The following is a 14,815-nucleotide window of genomic DNA, read 5'->3' as shown; positions in this document are numbered from 1 at the left end:
ACGCGAGATTGTTCATGCTGGTCAAGGTATCTGGGTGCTCCTTCCCCAGCACCTTTTCTTTTCCAGCTAGCACTCGTCGCTTCATCACCTCGGCCTCTTCATTATGCCCTAATTCATCCAACGTACACGCGAGATTGTTCATGCTAAGCAATGTATCTGGGTGCTCCTTGCCCAGCACCTTTTCTCTTCCGGCGAGCGCTCGTCGCTCCATCACCTCCGCCTCTTTATACTTGCCCTGTCTCTTGTAAAGCAACCCAAGATTGCCAACGGTAATAAGTGTGTCAGGGTGCTCCGTCCCAGGGATCTTCTCACTTCCTTCTAGAGCTCGTCGAAGCATCACTTCAGCCTCTGAAAACTTGCCTTCCTCCAACAATACTAGCCCCAGGTTGTTGAGGCTCTCAAGCGTGCTTATGTGTTCCGGTCCAAGAACTTTCTCACGGCCCTCAAGTGCGCGCCGATGCAACGCTTCCGCCTCTTCGTATTTTCCTTGTTTCTTCAACACAACTCCAAGGTTATTAAGACTGTGAAGCGTGTCTTCGTGCTCTAGACCAAGCACATTTTCATGTCCCTCCAAAGCGCGCCGATGCACCGCTTCCGCCTCTTTGTATCTTCCTTGCCTTTCTAACACTACTCCAAGGTTATTAAGACTCGTAAGCGTGCTTTGGTGTTCCGGTCCAAACACCTTCTCAAATCCTTCTAGTGCTCGGCGATGTATTGCTTCAGCCTGGTCGTAACTACCCTCTCTATCGAACACTATGCCGAGAATGGTGAGATTATCAAGTGTGTCTTCGTGCTCCACTCCTAGAGCGATCTGCCTTGCCTGCAAAGAGTCTTGGATCATCTCCTGCGCGGCCTGGTAGTACCCCATTTCGCTTGCGTACCACGAAGCTTTGAAAAGGACGGAAGCCCATGTTACTAGCGCGCTGTCATCGGTTGGCCGACACGCTACTGCTGCTTGAGCGTGTGGATATAGCTTTTGACAGGTCTCCCAGTTCTCGTATTTGCCATAAGGAAGATAGTTGTCCAAAAGGATTACGTACTTTTTCTTCCAACCTTCCAGCTCGCCCTGCAGCTCAAGCCATTTCCTGGTTGAGAACTGTACGAGTCGATGCATCTCAAATTGGTCACCATCCTTGCCTATAGCGACCAGGGAGAAACTCATCAATTCGGTGAGGTCGTCCTCAAAGTCGGCGCAGGCATCTCCGTCCTCTTGATAATGGCCATCAACGAGGGATTCCGGGATTCCCTGCCGATCGAAAAGACTCATGAGCGCTAAGAGCCGCGACGCCGAGGGCTTCGCTTTACGGATATGTTCGAAAGAGATCTGCCAAGTAGCAATGATGGAGTTTGACGCTGTGCCGTCCCTGCGAGTGTCTCCGGCATCCGTCTGCAGCAATCGTGCTCTATCTTGATCCCCTTTGTGGAGATCCTGTAAATACCTCGACACTGTAACTCGAGGCGCTCTCTGGATATAAGCGGCGGCTTGAGAGATAGCAAGGGGCATGAAGTCAAGCGCCTCAACTAGTTGTGCTTCTGCCGGATCGTCCTGTTTAGAGGTACCCCCAAGCTTCGTTCGGAGTAATGCCAGAGCATGCACTCGGTCCATCGGATCGACTTTGATGATATCGTCGAAGTTCCCCGTCAACCGGAAAGCGACGTCTCGGCTTCGTGAGGTGATGAGAATATCACCATTTGGTGACTGTGGTAGCAAGTCCAATAACCCTGGTGTTGTGTCTTGAGAATGGTCTTGCCGAGGCGCGAAGACAGCAAAATCATCTGCGTTGTCGATGATTATCACCCAGCGACCATTCGACTCATCGCACAGCCAGTCATAGACAAGTTTCAAGACGTCAACATTCGGTTGATTCCGGCCAGCAATTCTAGCTCGTTCGGCGATCTGCCGATAGCCTTCTGTAAATCGTGCCGTGGTACCTGCATGCATCCAGAAGACCCAGGTAGTGGGCGACTTTTCTCGCACCTGGTACGAGTACTCGACGGCGAGCTGTGATTTTCTTCGAGTCTGTCAGTTCATACTTTTGGGGGGCGGGAGCTTCGGGTCGTACCCCACTCCACCAAGGCCAACCAAAGCTACTCTAGCTGCTGGCTGCTGGCTCTTGCGACCTATTTCTGCAAGTATATCGCGGTCTACGAAGTGTGGGTCGCGTCGGAACGGAACTGTGGAAGACGGGACGGGTGGGCCTGTGGACAGATTGTTAGAGCCACCACTATCCAAGATTTAGGGGCTCGTACCTGCCAAGGGTGTCGATGCAGAAGGCCTCGATGAAGAGGCAGCGTGGAATGTCAGCGTCTGGATGTAGCCCCGGATCACCGTCGTTATCTTTTCGACCTTTGCGTCATACCGAAGGCTTCCAAGCGCCTTCGTCTTCCTCTTAGCCCAGGAGTCCCCAGGCTTCGGCAGCGCTTTCGCAATGACATCGTTCAGGGCCTTGATCTGCTTCCCACATGCTTCGACCGCAGGGGCGAGGGCCTTTTTGGAGTCGTTGGTTATCTGTCCAGCATCGATCTCGGCCTTTTTCTGTTTAAGCGCATCTAGCAGCACAGGAAGCTCCGTCTTAACGTGTCGGAACGATTCAGGGATGTCGCCTAGGCTGGAACGATATTCTTCAAGGCGGCTGAGAACCCGCGACCCGGAGTCAACGAGCTGCACTATGCTGGCGACGATACCAACTACGGCTAGCGCTTCCGCCATCTCATCGGACCGGGTCTGAGAGGATAAAGAGGGTCATTAGGGGAGTAAGAAAGGGAGAACAATAACAAAGGTTGCGAGACTAGGCTGCACCTCTGGCTGATGCGGGGCTGAGCTCTGGAGTCGGCTGCGCCAGCTGAGATCCACCGCACGTGAGGCTATCCCGCGCGTGACCGGTCCTCGGAGCATACTTAGGTATTCGTCGAGGTAGTTGTGTAAGGCCGTGATAAAATGGCTAGAGCGAGTACACACAGTACTAGCTCAATCACTGCACACCAAGCTCCAAGCACCCGATCACGCAGCCTCACGCACCCATTCGGACCAGCCGAAGCAATGCAACGCTCCACTGCATCCCTCCCAAACCGCATCTCAAGACTCCAATTTCCTCCCTTCTCAACTATGACAAACCAGATACCCTTAACGGATATCCATGTGTCAACCGCATCCATTCCCTCCGCTCTGGTGATCGAGCTTTTCTCAGAGTTTTCCAGTTGCTGTGGAGCCAATGAAAGAGTAAAACGTCGGTGGGCGGCGTGATCGCGAATTTGATTTCCCATCCCGCCCGTTCGGGAGCATAGACTACACCCAGAAACAAAATCTGAGTGACTATTGGACGAAACAGGATAAAAAGTTACGAACGGGGTTTGAGGTAAGCGTTTTGTAACGGCGGGTGCGGCTTCCGTCGGCTTTGCGGGCTGTGGGCGAGTACCCGCCTCAGCGTCGCGCCACACCTGCGCAAGGCAACCTTATGTCACGATGCACGTGTGAGTCTCAGCGAAAGTGATTCCATGGTTCGTGATGCGGCGCGAGAATGTTCGAGGAGGTAAGGAGATGAAAATTTCTTGAACCCGTCCCGACTATATAATCCTACGTCTCTCAGCAAAGAAGTCTCCCCATCAAGCCTCAAGTCCCAAGGATCACTACCAGAGCCTCAATCAAACCACCACATCTTCACTTTCTACGCATACACGCGCCCCACCACCCAAAAGCTACAAATTACCTCCAAAAGCAGCGCAATGGAAGCCGGTCTCCACCACTCCACTATCATGGCCTCCGCAACCGGCTCAACCGCCACCCCTTCATCCTCGGGCACCAGCACACCAGTCCGCAGCATGCCGTCCCCCGTGCACGAGCTCGAGCACCACAAGCACACGCACCACTCCGTCAAGGACATCTGGCGCAGCATCAAGCACGCAGCCGCGGAGCACCACCGCAGCGTCAACGCCGCGTACACGAGCTACTACGGCCAGGGGGTTACCAGGATCGGATAAGCAATTTGACGCTTGAGAGTCGACAGGTCGACGTTTGGGGACGAGAAGGGAGGAGAATTCGACGGGGGATGCGAGAGAGAGGGGATGAAGGAGGAGGAAGGCGGGGAATGAAGAGGAGGAACGAACGAAAGAAACGGCCGAAAAGTGCTTTTCAACGTAATATACCCCAGGAAACTGGCTCTGGCATGCGCACAGGCGGCGTGATGCCCAATTCGTGCACCTAATGTATAATCAAAAATGAAAGCTTTCGATTGCGTACTCGCTGAGTCCCTGAGTGCAAGTGACACTGTTCGTATGCAACCTCTTCAGCCATTGCCCCATAAGAATATCCGTTCCATCCAGCAAGCAATGTATTCCCCGTTGCCTTCTTCTTGACTTGCCCACCCCTTGTTCCAACTCCCACCTCAGAGTCGCGGCGGGACTGGAGTACGAGTAGCATCGCTCGGATCCCTGCCACTATCGGATTCCGTATCGCCGTAGCACTCTTCCTAAATATCAAAGCTTGCGGTCTCGTCGAAGTGGTATGGAAGAGACTGTCTATAATGCCGGTGCTCGTCGGGGATGCCGGGGCACTATAATTCAGGGTATTAGCTACGTGCGTCCCTAAAAAGACACAGCGTGCGGGGACGCGGATACAGCTTACTGCTTCTAATTGGCCCCTTATGTGATGCACCCAAAACCGCGTACTCTTGTCGAGGTGTGTCTCGGGAAAAAGATACCGGAATATAGGATCTTTCTGGGGGGCATTCGGGGGGGGAGGGGTTCGGGGAGGGGTTCGGGGTCCTGCGCTCGTCGTAACGGTAATAGAGAGCTACTAGCGCCTCGTGATTGACGAACTCCGATATGATGGGTTGGACCTTTCGGAAGAACCTCTCCAGACTGTTCAGCCTGATGAAGCGCTGCGTAATTTCGATCTCGAGTACGAATTTCCCCTTCTTCTCTATGTCCAGGAGACATGTGAGGGTGTTGTACAGCACGGCGTCGATCCAAGAGTAGCGTAGAGCAACACTGTCTTCCCTCTCCCGAATGCCTTGAACAATCTCTACCGGCCCTAACCTACGAAATACGACCAATGACGTAGCGCAGCTGAAGACCTTCGAAATTTGCGCCAAGATGTTCTCGCCAAATAGAAGCGGGTCGTGCTGTTTGGGATCGAGTAGGCGTTCAAAATCTCGCTGATAAGCGCTGTAGAGCGATATCAACGGTCACTTCGCCATTAAGGTCCTCCTCATAATAGGTACGCAGCCAGCGACTCAGGCGTTCCGGCTCCTCAAGCTCGAGCATAGTCTTGACTTGACTGGCTCTCATCCAGGCTGTTGTCCGTTCACCAATCTGGTAGTCCTTTCGAAGGCACCGATCAACGCTGAACTTCAGCGTCAAGGCGCGAATACTGCTCGAAAACTTAAAGCCAGTGTGAAATAGATCGCCGTGTATCAGGTGCTGAACGTTATCGGCTCTTTTCAGATGGACGTTGATATTTTCACATAGAATCTTCGCGCAGTTGGTGGCATCCTCCAGGCCCATGTAGAGTGGATCCAGATAATAGGGAATGACCACGTCCCGTGAGCACTGGCAGGGACCCTCAACCCTAGGAGGACACCTTGCGCGAATGAAGCGATCCACATCCGAGAACTCGCCAAGCTCCTCGCTGTTCCACATATGCTTAAAGACAATGTACAGTAATTCCAGGGGTAGCTTCGACTTGATCCGCTGGAGTAGTCGAAATATTTCCGCTCGGGAATGCTCGGTGATCGCGCGATTGACGTCACTGTTGGAAGTTAGCGCATAGTAGAGTAGGAGAGGGCAGTGGGATGGTTTGAGCGTCATTCCGTAATTGAGATAGGAACATAGCTCACCCAACGCAAAAGCGCCTGAGGTCGGCAGCCTCGAAGGAAGCCTCTTGCTGTAAGCGCACTATTTGATCTTCAAGGCTACGCAGGCTAGACTTGGGTCAGCGCGGTTCCGGATTTCTGAGTTGTGCTCTTGTGAACCGCTTAATGCGTTCGATGGCTCGATCTTTTGCTCTGTGAATCATTAGCAGTGCTGCATATTCGCTAGGTAAACGACATACAAGCAGAGCCTCTTGACGGTTTGCCCGACATCGTCGTCCAGGTCCCTGGGGCGTCGTGACATGATGCGGTATGAGGGTCAAGAAAGGCTGGGAAGAAAGCAGCGGATTAATTCTCTTCGTAACGAAAATTATCGGGATCGAGCAATGCTGCCGAAAAGTAGAATGGGCCTGCGTGCAGCGGAAAAAATAATAAGCTGTGTGTGCGGTGCAAAGTAGTACGGCGGGCAGCAATGTCAACGCGACGGTTGGTGTAAGCCACGGTGTTGTAACGCTTGTGGATTGCTGATTACAGTGCGGTAAGGAGCGGAGGTAGCAGTTGCTTGGATTCCCAGAGGTAAGCACGATACGACCGTGAACAATCCCAGCCAAGGAGATATCTCCAGCGCCTCCTTGTCATTTGGATACAGCAGCATATAGCCGAAGCTGTGCCTTACTCTCTACCTGCCAAAGGGCCATGGGACATTGGAAGCGGTCTCGTCGATAACGAACCTTAGCCGTGCCCCGGCCTCCTAGTAGTTTGAGCACTTTGCTCGGCAGACTCGACCGTCCCGGCTCTGATTCTTGAGATTTCTTTACGGTCACAAGTGGAATTCCCGCAGCAGGCAGGACACCAAGTGCCGACTTGTATTGTACCCATTTGCCTTCTCCTTCACCTCCCAGCCCAAACTCCATCGCCCCTCCCAAACCCTCCAAAACTCATGCCGCTCTTGCCCTCGTTAACTGGCCTCTTCGCCACCGTCCCTTGTGCCTTGACACCCTCGATCACCTTATCAAGCTGCGTCTCTACCACTACGCCTCCGACGATTAGCTCTCCGAGCGTCGCATGTAGTGTTTCGAAATTGAAGATAAGGTCCAGTTCGCACACATTTTCGAAGAGGCCGTCGAGCGCCTGGACGAAGACTTGGATGAGGTCGAGGAGAGCGAGAGGCGATTCGGTGGACGTTGATATTATGATGAAGTAGAGGGTTGCATAGTGGCGGTAAGTTACGAGCGAGGGCGTGTCGTTGTGCGGGGTGGTGGGGGTGGAGGATTTGCTACTGTTGGCGAGGAGGGGAGGTAGGCTGCTCAACGTCAGGTGCGTAGTAAGAATTGGACGGTAAGGCATACGGCAAGAAATTACATGCTGAGTTTGGGCGGTTGGAGACGAGGGTGAAGATCTCTGATATCAGGCGCTGCTGCACGCTGGTTTCCTGGATATAGATTAGCATGGAGTACGAAGTCTGGAGTAGAGACATGCCAACTGAGTGTAGAACTTGGTCAGCCGCGGCTGGCCCGCGTTATTGAAGACGAGCACGGCGTTTATCATGGCGGGCGGGCGTGTATCGCAGTTTCGCGGTCGTCCAACAGATTGCGGGGAGGTCAGGTAGATCTGATCTCACCGGGCCCGAGCTTCTTCCCAAGCGTGGAACAAGCTCCTCCACTGGAGCGACATCATTGCTGTCCGCATCTCAGCCAAAACAGCCAGACATCCCAACATCGACAGCAATGAAGTCGCTATCGCGAATCGCACTCCGGCGGGCTATTCGCAGCCCAATCCGCGCCCAAGCCCCCGCCAATTGCATCGTCCCGAGAGCTTCGGTTGCGACAGCTACCTGTGGTTCGAATGGCACCTCCATCAAGCCCACGCGAGGCTTCCACAGTTCAAAGGCGCTCCGTGGCATCATGCCTGAGTCGGAAAACCCGCCGCCCAAGCAGAGCGAAAGTGCGGACCAGCCCACGGTTCCAACGGACGTCCCGACCTCTGAATTCCACGAGCGCGCCGACGCATATCTAGAGGAGCTATTGAACAGGCTGGAGGAGCAACAGGACAAGACGCCAGACCTGGAGGTGGAGTATTCGGTATGTTCTGGTTTCTGAAGGCATTGCACGAGCCGTCGCTAATACCATACGTAGGCTGGCGTCCTCGAAGTCAAGATCCCGTCCAGAGGCCACACATACGTGCTCAACAAGCAGCCACCGAATAAACAGATTTGGTGGAGTTCGCCCGTATCGGGGCCGAAGCGATTTGACTGGGTAGTGTCGGGCGAGTCGATGCACCACAAGGAAGGGGGTGGCAACGGAGACTGGATATACCTACGAGACGGCACCTCTTTGACGGAGCTGGTCAGAAAGGAACTGGGTGTGCATCTTGGGAGGGACGACGACGCCCCAAGCTGATCATCTGGTCATTGGTATGTGGCACGTCTCGAGGAGGCTTGCACCCTGGGCCCGATTGAGCATTGTTTTATCCGACAGAGAGCCGCACGAAGGCCTGGCGGCGGCTGTATCGTACAACAACAATAGGAGCGCACTCTTGCAATAGTGGTTTCCAGCGCAAACAACGCATTTCCCTATATCCTAGAACATCGCTGCGCTAACCGCCCAGCGTTCCTTTCTACCTCCCTCGACCCCCGGACGGACCAACGCCTCCCAAATGCAACGCCATGATATGCAGGGCCAAAAATGCCAAATCCTTCGTTTACAGCATAGCGCGAAAGGACTCTTCGATGTGCTCCCGACCCAGGATATGTAGGATGCCATATTCCGCCGCTCTGCTTTGGATCCCGTAGAATTCTTATGTGCGTGAATCTAGGCAGCGATGGCGACGGCTTGCGGCGCATCGTCCTTCTTTTCTGGAGGGAGGTCCGACTGAAACAGTTAGTATGTCTACTGTGGCTAGGATGTGGTCTGAGGGCGCTTACTGCATCAAATATTATCCTGATCATGAGACTACAACTAGGGCAGCGCGCAATGTCTTCTCCATCTCGCATGTCGGCGATGGAGATCTCGAAACGGTCACCGCAGGGACATGGGTGGTGGTATATCTGGAGTGTTTCGTCGTAGAAGCAGTCCTCGATCTCGATCTCGTCGTAGAGGTTCAGCTCTTCGTCTGCCATATTGCCTGCCCGGTGGGTTGTACGTGGTGAAGTGAGTCTTCAAAGTGGCGGGCTGCGGGGACAAAAAGTGTCTGGCGCTCCTCCGGTGCCAAGCCCCGCACGACTTCCCCGACCGCAGCTGTTACAGACGGCCACGCATTCACTCAGCCATCACCCGCCCCACGACGCCCCACGCTCGATTATGGGCAAACCCTCCCAATCGACCTCTGCCGCAGCACCATGAACGATGTCGAGTCGGCCACGGTCAAGCTCGCCGAGCTGCTCCGGCACCCCGAGGACCTGGACAAGATCCCCGCGCTCAAGGCCGAGTTCACGCGCAAGAAGACGGCCGTCGATGCCCAGCTGCGTCATGGCCTGCGCGAGCAGCTCGAGGTGACGCAGGCGGGCATGAACAGCATCACCGACGGCCAGCGCGCCGTCAACCTCATCAAGGAGGAGATGATGAAGATAGACAAGCTGTGCGCCGAGGCCCAGAACATGATCCAGGACTTTCCCCACATCAACCTCGTCGCCCAGACGCACAAGAACTTCGAGCAGGTCGAGACGATGAAACACGACATCGACAACTTCCAGCGGCGGCTGGAGGATCTCGAGTACCTGCTGGGCCAGGACGACGAGGACCCTGCCAATCAGCCGAATCTGCTGGAGATCCACTATGGCCTCACACAGCTGCGCGAGGTGCGGGACAAGGCAATACGGCAGATCAAGAGCTCTGAGGATGCGTCCACCGAGCTCATCGACAATCTCGCCCTTGAAGCAGGGGTCACGGTCCAGGACCTCTTTTCCCGCCTGGACGATGTCATCGAGTGGTTCGACAAGCACATTGGAGAGGCGTGCATAAATCTAATTGAGTTGGTGCAGGCGGGCAATGACGGCATGGTGGTTCGCCTGGCGCTGGTCATTGAGGAAGAGGAGAAGTCGGACCGCAAGGCCAGAGCGCTCCAGGATGCACAGCGCGAGTACAAGGACCTGGCTTCGCGCTTCAAATCGATCGCCACCGGGTCCACCGAGTTGCGCGGATACAAGGAAAAGTTTATCAAGTCCATTGAATTTGTCTGCAAAGCCAGCTTCGAGGAGACCAACGAGAAGTTCATCGAAGATCCAGACAAATTGGAGAAAAGCTTCAAGTGGTACTTCAATAACTTGAACACGGTCAAGCTTGGCATGCAAGCCCTCATGCCGAAGAAGTGGAAGATATTCAAGACTTATTGCGACATTTACCACAAACACATGCACGATTGGCTAGTTACACTCGCCGACGACCAAGGCTTAGGCCCTCCGTACTTGCTCGCCATCATCAACTGGGTTGATAAGTACTACGCGAAAATGCAGAAACTGCAGGTCGCCGAAGAAGAATTACAGCCGCATGTGGTCGACAACCGCGTGCCAGAGCTTGTTCGCACCTACCGACAGATCATAATTGACGCTGTCGTGCAATGGATGGACAACATGGCCGCCACAGACAGGAGACAGTTTGCCGACCGAGACGAGAGCGCGCTCACCCAGAACGCCGACGGTTACTTTCAAACAAATACGCTGGGTGACATGTGGACCATGTTGGCCCAGCAAATCTCCGTCGCCGCAAGCAGCGATCGTACAGACGTCGCCGAAGGGGTCGTAGAATCCATGTTCCGGGCTCTCGCATCCCGCCAACGTATGTGGGAAACTATGATAGAGACTGAGAGAGCAAGATATGCCGCCCCCGGCTCTTCTCCAGAAGGCGCCTCACCCTTCCAAGACTGGCTCATCTCCATCGCCAACGACCAGATCATATGCATTGACGAGTCTGATGCGGATGGCCAAACTTCATTCCTTGGCTCTTTTGAACGCGATGTCACCCCGCTCATGTCTCAGACGTATATTCCTACCATGACCACGCAGCTCGATACCCTGAAAAGCGCCTATGTCGATCTGGCAACCAAATGCGTCCAGATCTGGTGCCAAATCATCTTCTATACCGACTTCCGCCCCATTCTCACGGACCTTTTCACGGCGAATTGGTACAGCCAGAAGACCATGTCTTCTATTACCACCACTTTCTCCGACTACCTAAACGACTACATACCAGCAGTGCACCAATCACTACGGGACCTGCTCGTTATTCAGCTTTCGGATGAACTACTGATACACTACCTCTCAGCTGTTCGCAACAAGGGTGCGAAGTTTAAGCGCTCCGATCCCTTCGCAGACAAGATCAAGGATGATCTCCTTACCGTTTTCGAGTTCTTCAGTCGGTATGACGTTGGTGTTGAGATCAAGGATCAGTGGCGGGTCGTCCAGTCATTCCTTTCGCTTCTTACGGCGGACAAGGCGAATGTCCCATTCGTGTACGAGAAGTTCAAATACGCCTATTGGGACGTACACATTGGATGGGTAGAAGCGGTCCTCCGAGCTAGAGACGACTTTGAGCGGAGCATGTTGAACGCGGTGAAGGCAAAGGCTGCGGAGGTCAGTATCCAACCGGGCGCCGTGGAGACGATTATGAGTCGTGTGAAGTGAGGACTTCTCCTGGGATGCACTTAAAGAGCGGGATGCACCGGTGCACTCTTTGGCGTTTGGAGGTGTCAATTTAGGCTCTTGCTTTGCATCAATCGTACGGGAAAAGCAGCCAGCACGCCTGTCCCGCGTTATGACCGGATTTGATGCCATGGCCCAGCTGTCTTCTAACTCGGATCTCTTACCAATACCCCGTCTTGTGGCTTCGGCCCTTAGATTAGCGAATACGGACCCGTTGTGTCACCACTCCCTCCCGCCCGATCGTGAGAAATGTCCGCGGCGCTGACTGTGGATATGCATCACAGACTCTTGGATTGCGAAATGACACACCTTGGGGAGAGCAGCAAGAGGCTGTGTCCTGTGACAAGGGCTTGCCTCACCGATGCACAAGGGTCCACGCAGCGAGATTTCGCAATCTCGCAAGCCGCCTAACCACGGCAAATCTCCCTCAAACCATGACGTGTGCCGCCGAGCGGTCACCTCTCACAACCAAACGGCCGCCCTGCGTCTCCACCGATGCGCGGCCCAATTGCTCCATTTGTTTCGAAACAGCGCGATCGTCACGTGCGGCTATGCCTTGCCGAGTTTAGCGCCAGGGGATTGAGACGCAGGGACCCAGCACAATTCGCGTTCTTTAGCGGGTCTGCCGCCTATCAAATTGCACGGGCCTGAGCACACCTTGTAAGAACGTTTGGCAAGTTAATCTATTTCGTGGACCCTGCGGTGACTTGCACAAGTGAGCACAAGGCGCGCAGTGTGAGTACTGGGGAGCTTGTTTGTTGGACTGACGGTGAGGCTGACGTGGCCAATGGGGATGTTAGGTGCGGCGTACGAGGGTAGAGCGCGTACGAACGGGAAGATCACCTTGAAGGGATAATTTCCGGTATCGTTGGATGGTGAACGGGGCATGTGGGTTCGTTCGGGCTCGCTGCTCTCTGTCCCGTTCGTTGTGCAATCTCGATTATTCCGCTCGGGATCAACAAATGTGAATGCAGCAAATGAAGCAGCGGCTCTTCATCTAACAGTAGGTGCTCTGTGCTCCTCCTCATCCCGTAGCCACGGGTTTACATATAAACAGCCTCGTCCTCGCCTCACATCTGGCTTCTTTCTTCCCTCCTTCATCCTCCACGATCGAAACATCTACAATAATTCCCACAGTACCTCTTACTGTAGCCACTCTTTTCGAGACTTAACGACCTCACCCACACTCTTTTGAGACTTTTCATTCCAAGCTATCCAGCCAACGCTCTACATTCACTCTTAATACCACACCATCTTTTCAACCTCCCAACAACCAACCGTCACAATGAAGTTCTTCGCCATTGTCGCTACCCTCATCGCCGCCGTCGCTGCTGGCACCTACGGTACGCACCTTCTCCCCTCCTTGTCGTTCCCCTTTTCTCATCGCTAACGAATGCCATAGACGAGGTCTGCTCCTCCACCATCGTCACCGTCACCGAGACCGTGACCGTCCCCGCCGGCGGCGTGCACACGCCCTCCGCGCCCGGCAGCGCTGCTCCTTCGCTCCCGCCGTACCCAACCAGCAACGCGCCGTACCCCTCTGTCGTGCCGTCCGGCACTGGGTACCCGGTCACGCCCGTCCCGTCCGGCACTGCTGCGCCGACCGGCTCGTACACGACTGCGCCGCCGGAGTTCACGGGCGCGGCTAGCCACGCCAAGGTCGGTGGGTTTGTTGCTGGTGTTGGTGCGCTGGCGGCTTTCTTCTTGTAAGTGGGAAGCTGCTGAGTAGGTAGTGGATTGAAGCAGCAATGCCTGGGGTCTGAAGTCTCCTGCGGCGGGATGGAGGATTTTGAGGTCTTGGGGGATTCGGCGGCTGACTTTGTGGGCCACTTGATTTGTGGTATTTGCTGTATGTATTGAGCTTGGGGGTTAGTAATGAGAGGTCCACGATGTTGTGTATATACCCCATCTGGAAGTTTCTGTGTTCGAAGTCCTGCCTTCTAGTTTTTGATGCTCTTTGTTTTCTACACTGCTGTGACGGTTTCTGAACAGTATGGCTGGCTCTCCCGTCGGTGAGGCGGCGGTACAGCACGGGATCCCGTGGGTAAATTGCGCAATTTGCCGCGTCAATGGCGGCGCTCGTGTGCTCGAATTGGGCGTGGGGCGTTGCTGGTATGTGTTTCATGTAGACGCAGGGCCTCGTGATGGCGCGTGGGCGCCCTGGGTTTTGATCTCCTCCCGAGATTTCTGAGGGTGCTTGTCCCGCTTGTCAATAGAGGGCGCCCGGTTCGTCAAGAGTCGAAAGGAGTCGAAAGTAGCCGAAAGGTGTGGCTACCTCCTGGGTATGCGCGTCCATCTTTCTGTCATCTCCAACATGGACCCTAGTCACCTAAAACCCCTCGTGCCCATGCGTCCACCTCTTTCCTTCCGGGCGGCATAGGGACATGACAACGCTATCCAGACCCTCCAATATCCAGCCTCTTCCCGCCAAGTACGCCACACTCCCTCATACCGGCTCTTCCACAGCGACCCTCTGATCCACGAACGTCCACCCACCCCACTCGCCCCGCGTCCACGTATCCGCATACACGCGGCACACTTCTCCCTCCTCCCCCGGCATAGCAAGATACCACTGTTTCCACACATCATCCCACTCCCAATCGTCCCAGCAGCCCAGCAACTCGCTCACTTCCTCGGGCTGCAGGTCGCTTCTGTGCGACTGACCGCAGTGATACCACTCGTTCATGAGCGAGCTAAACCTCCACAGCGCGAGGAAGATGTAGTTACCAGAGGGGAGAGCGGCGTAGAATTCGTTCCAGGCGGCGTCCCATTCCCATTTGAGGTGGGCGAAGGAGTGGTACGCGGTTGGGGTCGTTTTGGGTGGGGAAATGGCTTTCTCGATGAGGGATACGGCGTGTTCCAGGTCTTCAAGGTCATAAATCGCTGGGGCTGGGTCGTGCGTTTCGCGACTGCTCTTCGAGGTTGTATCTTGTTCTGTCCTTGTAGCATTCGGTTGATGCCACTGTCCTCGCTCACAAAGCTGTTTTTCAAAGCCGCTAAGCCGCGCCTCAAGGTCTGCAAGCTGGGTTCTAGTTTCCTCTTGCACGGAAGCGGGTTTCAATACCACCAGCCCGTCGTTCTGCGACCGTCCTGCGGGTTCAGCCGGGAGAAGACATGTGTTTCGTCGGCCCGTGTCTAAGTCGATCCGAAAGCCTCGTATGGCGGTTGCCAGGTTGGTTATGACTTCCGCCAGTTCCTTATTGGAGTCATGTGGTGATGATGAACTGACTCCTGGCATGGATCCGTCGATGAGGGTCGAGATGGAAGTATTCAAGAGTGAGTCTTGGGAGAGATGTTAATAGCGATGCCAGACGAGCTCTGCAGAAGAAACAGGATTGCTAAGAGGCGAATTATATGCAACTATGGGTGGAAG

The 14,815-nt window shown here is 54.6% G+C and overlaps 7 protein-coding genes across 7 annotated transcripts in view; 2 read left to right on the top strand and 5 right to left on the bottom strand.

The window, feature by feature from the left end:
• Nucleotides 1-2,921, bottom strand: part of BU26DRAFT_473484 (TPR-like protein) — a gene marked incomplete at its 3' end in the record, with an annotated part of 3,317 nt that extends 396 nt beyond the window's left edge. The window contains exons 1-3 of the mRNA XM_033825469.1: nt 2,251-2,921; nt 2,064-2,199; nt 53-2,012 (exon numbers count right to left, since the gene is read on the bottom strand). Coding sequence (XP_033691914.1) covers nt 53-2,012; nt 2,064-2,199; nt 2,251-2,710 — 2,556 coding nt within the window. The 5' untranslated portion in view covers nt 2,711-2,921. The remainder of the gene's footprint in view (nt 1-52; nt 2,013-2,063; nt 2,200-2,250) is intronic.
• Nucleotides 2,922-3,495: 574 nt separating this feature from the next.
• BU26DRAFT_558343 (uncharacterized protein) lies at nt 3,496-3,978 on the top strand (the record flags this gene model as incomplete). The annotated part of the gene is made up of 2 exons (XM_033832553.1): nt 3,496-3,530; nt 3,588-3,978. 2 exons carry the CDS (start codon nt 3,496-3,498, stop codon nt 3,976-3,978), a joined length of 426 nt encoding a protein of 141 aa, XP_033691913.1.
• Nucleotides 3,979-4,881: 903 nt separating this feature from the next.
• BU26DRAFT_513656 (uncharacterized protein) lies at nt 4,882-6,122 on the bottom strand. Its single transcript, XM_033827672.1, has 3 exons — nt 6,050-6,122; nt 5,835-6,002; nt 4,882-5,746 (listed from the first exon to the last, which is right to left on the bottom strand). Exon 3 carries the CDS (start codon nt 5,635-5,637, stop codon nt 5,143-5,145), a length of 495 nt encoding a protein of 164 aa, XP_033691912.1. The 5' UTR covers nt 5,638-5,746; nt 5,835-6,002; nt 6,050-6,122; the 3' UTR covers nt 4,882-5,142.
• A 175-nt stretch (nt 6,123-6,297) lies between these two features.
• Nucleotides 6,298-7,384, bottom strand: BU26DRAFT_513655 (Adaptor protein complex sigma subunit). Its single transcript, XM_033827671.1, has 3 exons — nt 7,287-7,384; nt 7,157-7,239; nt 6,298-7,110 (listed from the first exon to the last, which is right to left on the bottom strand). Exons 1-3 carry the CDS (start codon nt 7,353-7,355, stop codon nt 6,699-6,701), a joined length of 564 nt encoding a protein of 187 aa, XP_033691911.1. The 5' UTR covers nt 7,356-7,384; the 3' UTR covers nt 6,298-6,698.
• Nucleotides 7,385-7,711: 327 nt separating this feature from the next.
• Nucleotides 7,712-11,424, top strand: BU26DRAFT_499508 (Sec6-domain-containing protein; the record flags this gene model as incomplete). Its single annotated transcript, XM_033826413.1, has 4 exons — nt 7,712-7,888; nt 7,943-8,152; nt 8,599-8,944; nt 9,044-11,424. The coding sequence occupies 4 exons, from the start codon at nt 7,712-7,714 to the stop codon at nt 11,422-11,424; spliced, it is 3,114 nt and encodes a 1,037-aa protein (XP_033691910.1).
• A 1,308-nt stretch (nt 11,425-12,732) lies between these two features.
• BU26DRAFT_31704 (uncharacterized protein) lies at nt 12,733-13,727 on the bottom strand. Its single transcript, XM_033821994.1, has 2 exons — nt 13,089-13,727; nt 12,733-13,033 (listed from the first exon to the last, which is right to left on the bottom strand). Exons 1-2 carry the CDS (start codon nt 13,565-13,567, stop codon nt 12,829-12,831), a joined length of 684 nt encoding a protein of 227 aa, XP_033691909.1. The 5' UTR covers nt 13,568-13,727; the 3' UTR covers nt 12,733-12,828.
• Nucleotides 13,728-13,921: 194 nt separating this feature from the next.
• BU26DRAFT_397043 (uncharacterized protein) lies at nt 13,922-14,467 on the bottom strand (the record flags this gene model as incomplete). The annotated part of the gene is made up of 1 exon (XM_033822753.1): nt 13,922-14,467. A coding segment is annotated over one exon (546 nt), but the record flags the coding sequence as incomplete, so codon positions are not given.
• Between the last annotated feature and the right edge of the window lie 348 nt (nt 14,468-14,815).

This window comes from Trematosphaeria pertusa, assembly GCF_010094035.1.
Source record: "Trematosphaeria pertusa strain CBS 122368 unplaced genomic scaffold BU26scaffold_1, whole genome shotgun sequence".
Lineage (NCBI taxonomy): Eukaryota > Fungi > Ascomycota > Dothideomycetes > Pleosporales > Trematosphaeriaceae > Trematosphaeria > Trematosphaeria pertusa.
The sequence above is the reverse complement of the archived record's forward strand: the minus strand, read 5'-3'. Positions and strand labels throughout refer to the sequence as shown.